At 44.9% G+C, this 10,495-nt stretch overlaps 1 protein-coding gene, 1 non-coding gene and 1 pseudogene across 2 annotated transcripts in view; 1 reads left to right on the forward strand and 2 right to left on the reverse strand.

Annotated features, from left to right (window-relative positions):
- ABCA4 (ATP binding cassette subfamily A member 4) overlaps nucleotides 1-1,226 on the forward strand; it is a 152,478-nt gene extending 151,252 nt beyond the window's left edge. Inside the window, exon 50 of the mRNA XM_068964606.1 lies at nucleotides 477-1,226. Within this exon, the coding sequence (XP_068820707.1) occupies nucleotides 477-512 (36 nt within the window). The 3' untranslated portion in view covers nucleotides 513-1,226. The remainder of the gene's footprint in view (nucleotides 1-476) is intronic.
- A 3,376-nt stretch (nucleotides 1,227-4,602) lies between these two features.
- LOC138069614 (poly(rC)-binding protein 1-like) lies at nucleotides 4,603-9,250 on the reverse strand (annotated as a pseudogene).
- Nucleotides 9,251-9,920: 670 nt separating this feature from the next.
- TRNAE-UUC (transfer RNA glutamic acid (anticodon UUC)) lies at nucleotides 9,921-9,993 on the reverse strand. The gene has a single exon. It is a non-coding gene; the product is annotated as a tRNA-Glu (tRNA).
- Between the last annotated feature and the right edge of the window lie 502 nt (nucleotides 9,994-10,495).

The raw sequence follows: 10,495 nt of genomic DNA on the forward strand, positions 1-10,495 counted from the left end.
TTATTCTTTGAAAGCAGTTGCAGTTACAAATTCCTTTTGTAACTCAAAATACATAATTTGGTTTCAGAAGTTTTTCCTAAAACTGTCAGTGGTCTCCTCACCCCCAGCTGGCATGTGCCCTCTTAAAGGGGGCAATACCAGGTCATCTCTGGACCTGACAAGGGGCATTCCTGATCTGTGATCTGCAGCAGTTAACTCCAAACTTTCCCTCTTACTGGATGTGATCGTTTCCTATTTTGCCTGTCACATTTTAGCATGCAGAGACTAGAAAACCTACTGCAGCATATTTAGTAAATCAGCATTTTTCTATAATAAATGTGTGGTTCAAAACCTAACCCTGACTCTGTGACATACAACCTTTATAAAAGTTTGCAAAAACCCTCCTGCAGAGCATTGTACATAAGTAAATGTCACGAAACAAATAATAATTATGTTTTGTTTACATTATCCCATTTTAAAACAATTTTCTTCTATAGGAAGTGGACAAAGGGAATTCTGCACCTCAAGGATGACCTTAATTATGATTTCTTGGCTTTTAAGACAGTAAGGACATGATAACTTCCTTGGGCTAAAAAAAAACAAACCAAAAGGCACCATAAGAAATGTTACAGAAGGTGTGGCTAACGTACATGTCAACATGTACATGCATGGTGGGGCATGAATCTTTAAAACATCTGGATCGCAGAGTCAGAAGAACCTGCAGGATCATCGGCTCCAAACATTACAGACAAGGAGATAAACATAACCTGTAAACTTGGATGATCTGATAGACTCCAGTGCCCCCAGCTGAGCTTCCTTCAGAGCTTGACCAACGGCTATTTAACTTAAAGTCTAAAAGCCATCGAACCAGAAAACCGAGATGGACAGAGTCCATCTGATCTCCTTCTACACTGCCCAGGTTTTCTGCTGCAACTTAAAAAGAACTGTAGGCAGCTGAAAGGGCAGGAGCTTCTGCCATGTGGTCAGTCACAGCAGCCAGCATAAGCAACCCCCTGGCAACAGAGACGAACACAGAGGAGGCACACAGTATAGACCCCAACTTGGAGGCTTTTTCAGAAGGAAACAGGAACTGACTCGCTCACCTGAAACATCCGACAGGAAACTCATGCAACCAAATGAGCGCAGAACGCGCTTCTTCCAGAGCAGACCACAGAGGGAGAAGCCTGGGGCCGCCTTCCTCCTGGCCCTGGCCTCCACACTGTTCCCATTTCAAGTGGATCTGCGTTGTGTGTGTGTGTACGTGTGTGTGTGTTATTTTTAAAGAGAAAATAAAATGCAAACACACTTTCAACAAACTATCCCCACTCACTCCTCTCCCTGAGGGCACCATCTGGTGTAGTTTTGGTCATTCCCAATGCCCATATGGCTTGCCATCATGGCATGAGCTTATGTGAGAGTAATTGCCCCAGGAGTGCCAGTCACAGCAAGCTTCTGTAATGAGCTAGCCTTGATGTTCCATGTCAAGTCTGCCTCACAGGGTTTGAGACAACACCCAACTGGCAATGCATGTAGACATTATCCACTGTCAGCTGGGTACTGTTTGCATCTAGGTTGAGTTCCCTGCTGGGAACTAAATCCCACAAGCCACAAGGTACCACAAAAAATAAATAAATAAAAATTTTGAAATACTAGCCGCGAAACATAAGCAGGGAAACCTCGAGAGGGAGGAGGCAGGCACACACTTAGCCCGGGTTTGAGGAAAATTCAAGTTGGAGACTAGACCCAAATCTCCTGAGAACATGTCTAATTTATTGAAAAATTTCCCAATCTGGATTAATAAGAGAAATTTACGAAGAAGAGGAGGAGAAAATGGAAAGAGTCCGTTTAGAAAACAAGACCACTTGGGAGGTGTTCCAGGGGTATGACTTGCTGCCATATTTTTCTAATTTCCTGTTCTTCTTTGGGGAACTCAAGATTTTAGAACAGCTGGAATCAAGAGAGGCTCTCTTTCACTCTGAGTAAAGAGCTCATAGAGAGCTTGATATGTTCCTGCCACTCTAGGTCTCCTAGAGAAAGAAGAAGAGGAAAGTGGGGCGGAAAACAGGTCAGCAGAGCTCTGGGCGTGGAAGATAGGGTCTCTGTGGCAGCCTGAAGATTTGCACCAGGACCAGTGAGGAGGAAGTTAGCACCAGCAGCCTGAGGAGCTTGTGGAGGAAGGGGAAATGTTTTCCCCTAGAAGGACAGCAGTATCCCCTTCCTGAAACACGACCCCAGAAGCTCTCAGCCCTCTGGACCCAGGCTATCTGGGGCTTGGTTTCCTCAGTGTGGTACTTCAGTGCCTCAGCAGGTCCTCTGAGATGAACATGACTCCTGGTGTCCACAGGGCGTAACTGCTGCCACATTTGTCCAAGGTGTTTGTCAAGTTCAAGAAAGCAGAGGCACTAGAAGTTTCAGATTTAGAGACTTACAGGCTTGTAGAGCTAAAAAAAAAAAAAAAAAGGCTCAGTTTTAAAAAACTAAATCCTTATGTAATTGTTTGATTTACACTGTTTTAACAGAAAAGGAAACCAAGTCCCGGAAGGATTCAGCTATTTGGCTGGCCATCCAGGCTTCCCTTCAGGCCTCACTCTGGTCCTCCTCTGGTTACTTCACTCGCATGTCTGAAGACACAGGCCCATCAGACCCAGAATTCCCTGCCCTGCTGGTGTAAAGTCTGCCTCTAGGGCCTGGTGGGCCTCTTCCCTGGGTCATGGATGGTCCTGGATCTCTCAGGCTCAAGTCTGCTCGTGGCACATGAGGGCCCTTGGGAAAGCAGGAAAGCGAGGAAAAGAGGGGTAAGCCATGGGGCAGCTAGCTCTGCACCACCATCGTCCAACACAGGACTCCAAGGAATCCAAGAAGTCGATAGTTGAGCCTGCCTCATCAAGGAGGTCATTATTTAGCAGTTTTTTTGCTTAGTTTATTACTTAAAGAATTGAGACATACATGATATGAGAATCCCCCAGAGCTACTCTCCTCAGAGCCTTTCCCAAAGCTCACCATGATACACACTCAGCTTTTCAAGCAGCTGTCTGATATCAAGGCTCAGACATGTGTATCTCATGAGTCAAGCTTTGGCCAAACCAGTCATCCTCTTGGTTCAGCGCGTTAGTAACTTTCCTAAGGGACCACAGCACCTTGTAGCCAAATCCCTTAGTCCTGGATTGTGGTGAGTTTCAGGAAGGACACGCCATCTACAAAGCACTGCACACACAGCACCTAGTTGTCAGGATCCCTGGCACACAGCTCTGCAATTGTGCTATTCTCATTTTCCGCCAGAGCTTGGCAGTCTCTTTGGTCTTGAATGATACTGACTGCTGAGTCCATCCTCTTATGCCAGCTAGAGAAGGAAAAGATAAGAGAGGAGGGGAGAAGAGGGCAGGAAGCATCCAATGCTCCACATCCTGGGTCTAAAGCAGTGCACAAGATACACCCAATGTCTCTATGGTGTTAATATTCTCATGTGTTGTTGTTCAATGGATAAGCAATGTCCAACTCTTTGGGACCCTATGGTCTGCAGCACGCCAGGCACTTCTGTCCCCCTTTATCTCCTGGAGTTTGCTCAGCCTCATGTCCTTTGAGTCAGTGATGGTATTTAACCATCTCATCCTCTGCCACCCCCTTCTCCTTTGGCCTTCAGTCTTTCACAGCATCACGGTCTTTCCAGTGAGCCAGCTCTTCACATCAGGTGACCAAAGTATTGAAGCTTCAGCTTCAGCATCAGTCCTTTCAGTGAATACTCAGGGTTAATTTCCTTTAGAATTGACTGGTTTGATTTCCTTGCAGTCCAAGGGTCTCTCAAGAGTCATCTCCAGCACCAGTTTGAAATCATCAATTCTTCAGCGCTCAGCCTTCTTTGTGGTCCACCTCTCACATCCTCACATTCTCATGTGGGGGTCATCAAACTTTCTGAAGGGGCCAGAGAGTACAATGAACTAAATGAATTGTTTCCAATTCATGCAGTGGATGCTATATAGCAATGGGAATGAATTAATTAAAAATATGTATCTCAAAACTTAATAATTAGCAAAATAGCCAATGGCAGCAGGCTAGAAATAGCAAGGCATTCTCTGGCTACTCAATCTAAATTTTCAACTGTCCCATCCCCATCCTGACATCATACCCACTTCTATGCTTTTTTTTAAATCCTTGGAAGTTACATTATCAAACATACTGTATGTTTTTACTTTCTCTTCTTGTTTATTGTTTCTCTGCTCCCCTAAATACAAACTCCATGAGGACAGAAATTTTTGTTTAGTTTCTTATTTTTTCTGGTGGTTGTTAACCAAACTATTTTTAATTTTTAAATTCTTGGCATTACAGAACTAAACTGAAATGTAACAGTCTGCTCTTACATTTCTTATCAACAAACATAACTATAATTCATGAGCCAAAAAGCCCAAAGCAAAACTAAAAACAGAAAAGCTTGTCAAACTAAATATGAATCCCAGCATTAACAGCTGAACAGAAAATGTGATTTTTAAATTTTTAGCAAATGATAAAAAGTTGTATAGAAACTGAACACTTAGAAATAATTTAAAACCTGAAAATTACTGACTAGAAATCACACAATTTGATTATGTGGACACAGGATAAAAAGTTTAGGAGTGAATCTACATTCTTCTAGCTACAGCACCTGCCCTTCTCAGAGGAAAGCCTGGCATTGATTAGATTCTGGGCCACACTAACACTGGCCACAGAATCAGTGATAGCAATCTGCCTTCCAGGACAGCCTTCTGTTGGGTCAGCAGTTTTGATCTGGGCCCTGGACATCTGGAAGGTCTCATTAATGTTGGTGCCTTGGCCCCTGACTAAGTAACCAGTTAAGCTATTTAAAATGGTGAGTTCATGGGTGGTTTGACTAAAGGCATCCAAACTTGCCCAATAGCCTTTTATCTCTGGAAAGCTGGAGTCAATTCTGGTAAATCCAGTCTCACCACGCATCACAGCAAAGTGATGCCATCTGGTTCAACTTAGCCATATGGAGTGGGAAAATGGTGTGTTGCCCTTGAATTGAGCAGGCATGTTGTGGTGGTTCCTCCAGGTCATGGGTGGTGTAGGCGTAGCTTGCAGCATCACTGCACCCACCTTGGCAGCCCTCACAGATGACAGAGAGCTATCCGGCACGGGCTGGTACAAACAGTCATGACTCTTCACTGTGGGGACCCAGAGAGCATCTCTAGCATGCCCAGGCAGAGCTGCTTGGCACACTCGGTGATAGAGCACATCACGCCAGTGATGATGATGGCCCACTCGGTGAAGCTGCCCAGCAGCATATTTCCCGTCCCCAGTGTTAAAAACAGTGCCTGGCCATAGTAGCCACTCAGTATCAATATTTGTTGAATTAATGACTAAATAGTGTACCCTGACATTTTTATAAAATCTAAAACTCATGAAATCACTAAAGATTATTTACAGATACATGTATATGCAATGAAAAATATCATGCTTGAGAATTATGAACACCAAATTCAGGATGTGACTGCTTCTAGGTGTGAGGGAGGGAATGACATTCAGGGTGAGATGCAAGGAAGGTCTAACTGCATGTGTAATATTCAAATTTCTTAATAGAGGAAAACAACAGATTGGGAAAGACTAGAGATCTCTTCAAGAAAATTAGAGATACCAAGGGAACATTTCATGCAAAGATGGGCTCGATAAAGGACAGAAATGGTATGGATCTAACTGAAGCAGAAGATATTAAGAAGAGGTGGCAAGAATACACAGAAGAACTGTACCAAAAAGATCTTCACAACCAAGATAGTCATGATGATGTGATCACTAATCTAGAACCAGACATCTTGGAATGTGAAGTCAAGTGGGCCTTAGAAAGCATCACTACAAACAAAGCTAGTGGAGGTGATGGAATTCCAATTGAGCTGTTTCAAATCCTAAAAGATGATGCTGTGAAAGTGCTGCACTCAATATCCCAGCAAATTTGGAAAACTCAGCAGTGGCCACAGGACTGGAAAAGGTCAGTTTTCATTCCAATCCCTAAGAAAGGCAATGCCAAAGAATGTTCAAACTACCGCACAATTGCACTCATCTCACATGCTAGTAAAGTAATGCTCAAAATTCTCCAAGCCAGGCTTCAGCAATACGTGAACCGTGAACCCCCTGACATTCAAGCTGGTTTCAGAAAAGGCAGAGGAACCAGAGATCAAATTGCCAACATCCGTTGGATCATGGAAAAAGCAAGAGAGTTCCAGAAAAACATCTATTTCTGCTTTATTGACTATGCCAAAGCCTTTGACTGTGTGGATCACAATAAACTGTGGAAAATTCTGAAAGAGATGGGAATATCAGACCACTTGACCTGCCTCTTGAGAAATCTGTATGCAGGTCAGGAAGCAACACTTAGAACTGGACATGGAACAACAGACTGGTTCCAAATAAGAAAAGGAGTCTGTCAAGGCTGTATATTGTCACCCTGCTTATTTAACTTCTATGCAGAGTACATCATGAGAAACGCTAGACTGGAAGAAACACAAGCCGGAATCAAGATTGCTGGGAGAAATATCAATAACCTCAGATATGCAGATGACACCACCCTTATGGCAGAGAGTGAAGAGGAACTAAAAAGCCTCTTGAAAGTGAAAGTGGAGAGTGAAAAGATTGGCTTAAAGCTCAACATTCAGAAAACGAAGATCATGGCATCTGGTCCCATCACTTCATGGGAAATAGATGGGGAAACAGTGGAAACAGTGTCAGATTTCATTTTGGGGGGCTCCAGAATCACTGCAGATGCTGACTGCAGCCATGAAATTAAAAGACGCTCACTCCTTGGAAGAAAAGTTATGACCAACCTCGATAGTACATTCAAAAGCAGAGACATTACTTTGCTGACTAAGGTCCGTCTAGTCAAGGCTATGGCTTTTCCTGTGGTCATGTATGCATGTGAGAGTGGGACTGTGAAGAAGGCTGAGAGCCGAAGAATTGATGCCTTTGAACTGTGGTGTTGGAGAAGACTCTTGAGAGTCCCTTGGACTGCAAGGAGATCCAACCAGTCCATTCTGAAGGAGATCAACCCTGGCATTTCTTTGGAAGGAATGATGCTAAAGCTGAAATTCCAGTACTTTGGCCACCTCATGAGAAGAGTTGACTCATTGGAAAAAACTCTGATTCTGGGAGGGATTGGGGGCAGGAGGAGAAGGGGATGACAGAGGATGAGATGGCTGGATGGCATCACTGACTCGATGGATGTGAGTCTGAGTGAACTGTGGGAGATGGTGATGGACAGGAAGGCCTGGCGTGCTGCGATTCATGGGGTCACAAAGAGTCGGACACGACTGAGTGACTGAACTGAACTGAACAGCTATGCCATGGAGAAGATATTTTCAATAATTAGTATTTTCAACAATATTTAGCATATCCCCCAAGAAACTTCTGGACCCTTCGTTAGAGGCTTCATTCAAAATTTAAAGAAGGCCAGAGGGAGATGCAATGTCAGAGATTAGATCAGACTCAAGTCTTGATGATCCCAGTCCTGTCTGCAGCCTGCACTCATACCTCCTACTCTTTTAATTTAAAAAAGCCCCAGAGAAATAGATCAGTCTCAAGAAAAGGCCAAAATTGCATGTATATACTTGTCACACCCTCTTCTCAAAAACATGGTACATCTACAATAACTGCCAAAGAGCCCTGCAGTGCTGAAAACACTGGGAGAAACAGACTTTGGGCTTGAAACAGCAGGGTTGGCTAGAGACAGGATTGAGATGATGATAAAACTGCGTGTAGTGGAACTGGGGTAAGGGAGGCCATACCCACCTGGAGACAGGTCCATGCCCACCTGGAGACAGGTACATGCCCAGGGTCATGCACACAGCCGAGCAGGGAGAACCAGGGCCCAGGACAGAGGCTGGAGGACGCAGAAACAATTTGCCTCTCTGATGCTCCCCAACGGCATGGTTCCATGGGATATCCCATGAACAAACACTGTTCATTCAACCTTTTGAGGAGATGAAAAGAATGGCAGATACAGGCCAAGCTGGAAATAAGACAAAAGAACTTAAGAAAGCTAAAGAAGCCATTCTGAATAAAACTCCAGTGCTGACACTCCCTGGAGCTCTGGGAAGAGACTCGGTTAATCCAAGGAGGCCAAACATGAGCTTTCCGTCAGGCCAAGGTTGAAAAACAAAGTGTGCAGAGATAAAACAGGCAGCAATGTTCAGGGACCCGTAACTGTAAAGAGGAGCACAGTTTTCAGAGTGCGACTAAAACTTCAAGCATGCAAACCTGGAGGCTCACCACTTCATGAAATGACTTCATTTTGGAGAACACTGATGAAAATGTCACTATTTACGCAGAGAGTCGGACACGACTGAAGCGACTTGGCAGCAGCAGCAGCATGGCTAGCCAGAGCAGGAAAAGGGATGGTGGCCTTTTCTAAAACCACTGAAGCTGTGGTCAGTGCCAGAGCCAGAGAGAGAACAAAAAAGTTTCATTTCCCCTCACAGCCTGGGCCCCCACTCCCACGAATGCCAGGCATTTGCTTTTTCAACCTGGAATCTGAGAATTTTAAGATCTTCAAACTGATGGAATTGGGGGCTACCAGGACCTTAAGAGTTGTAGATGTTTAGACATCCTGCTGCTGCTAAGGCACGTCAGTCATGTCCGACTCTGTGAGACCCCATAGACGGCAGCCCACCAGGCTCCCATCCCTGGGACTCTCCAGGCAAGAACACTGGAGTGGGTTGCCATTTCCTTCTCCAATGCATGAAAGTGAAAAGTGAAAGTGAAGTCACTCAGTCATGTCCGACTCTTCACGACCCCATGGACTGTAGCCTACCAGGCTCCTCTGTCCACGGGATTTTCCAGGCAAGAGTACTGGAGTGGGTTGCCATTGCCTTCTCCCTTAGACATCCTAGAACCATGAAATTCCAGAATCTCACGGTCAGAATTATTGTGTCCAGGGAAGAGACAGCTTCCACCACTTCCTAACTGTGTGACTTTGGGCAAGATGCTTAACATCTCTGTGCCTGCAATTCTTCATCTACAGAGCAGAGTAATAATTGTACGTACTCCCTTCTCTGCTCTCGGCCACACGAAGATACAGTAAGTCACTAGTATACAATCCAGAAGAGGATCCTCACCAGAACTCTCTCATGCTGACACCCTGATCACAGACCATCCAGACTCTAGAACCGTGAGAAATAAAGTTTTATTTTTAGAGGGAAGAGGGAAGGAGGCTGGTAAGAATTTTATCAGGGCTACCTGACCATCCTGTCCAGATGCCCACCTTCTCATAAGTGTCATATTCCCATGAACCCATGTTTAGGTCCCACAGCTACCTTCAGTTGACCTTCTTAAAGCGGGCCCTTCACTATAAAACCCCATCCTGGAGACCATCACACTCTTCCAAGGGCTCCTGGAGAACAGTGCCGGCCTGCCTTTTCCAGACTCTTCACCATTCTTGGCCCACGTATCGTCCAGCTCCTGACTCTTAATAACAGTGGTGTTCATGGCTCTATAAACTGCTGCCTTCAGGATTTGGTAAGGATACTTAATCTTGGAAGCCACGACCCTCGGTATGCCTGCTAGTGCTGACCCAGACCTCTGACTCCTTTCTCCTTGGAGGTCCTGACTCCTATCTTAGTTTCAGCCCTGGGTTCCTCAACTCCCAGCAGTAGCCCATCTATTCAACACCCTTGTCACCTAACTCTGGCCCCCTGAATGTGATTTTGCACAGATGGGACATAACCAAATTGTGATTGTACCCCCATCTGAAATTTGTTGCATATATAATGCCTAACAATTTATGGTAAAGTGTACATAATTAATCTCATAGCTCGGGTTTATTACTTAATTTATTATTCCCATTGCAGTCTTTTAAAAAAATATTTATTTGGCTGTACCAGGTCTTAGGTGCAGCACGCAGGATCTGGGGATCTTCATTGTGGTAAGAATGATCTTTAGTTGCAGTTGCAGCATGTGGGATCTAGTTCCCTGAGCAGGAATCGAACCAAGGACCTCTGCATTGAAAGCACAGAGTCTTAGCCACTGGACCACCAGGGAAGTCCCTCCATTGTTGTCTTTAAGAGACCAGAATTTAAAAACAACTACCACCACCAATATTTGGGTTTTGTTAAGATGTGCTCAATTCAAGTAGACCCAAGCCTGTGGTGCCTCTAACTTGAAATTTTGATTTATTCTCAACTGTTTCTGAGCCTCTACTAAGGGCCAGGGAACGTAGCACACACTGGGAAACCAGGGCAAGACACAGTCCCAACTTGTGGAGCTCAGAGTACAGTGGGAAGAAAGGCAAGTCCCAGATGGTTAGGAGTCAGTGTGGACCCACTAAGAGGCCCATAGAGGAGGCAGCAGCTGAGCGAATTGTTAAGAATTAAAGAGTAACGGGGGAAGGGGAGGTAGTGGAGGGAAAGCGTTTTAAGCAATGGGAGCATTCTGTGGAGGGAGACCCTAATTCTGTGCATCAGTTTGTCTAGACGTGGCAGTGCAGGGTGGATAAGTGCTTCCAGGAGGGATGAGAAGATAGAGGCAGGCATACCCACATTCT

The sequence above is a fragment of the Capricornis sumatraensis genome, chromosome 2, assembly GCF_032405125.1.
Source record: "Capricornis sumatraensis isolate serow.1 chromosome 2, serow.2, whole genome shotgun sequence".
NCBI classification, from domain to species: Eukaryota; Metazoa; Chordata; class Mammalia; order Artiodactyla; family Bovidae; genus Capricornis; species Capricornis sumatraensis.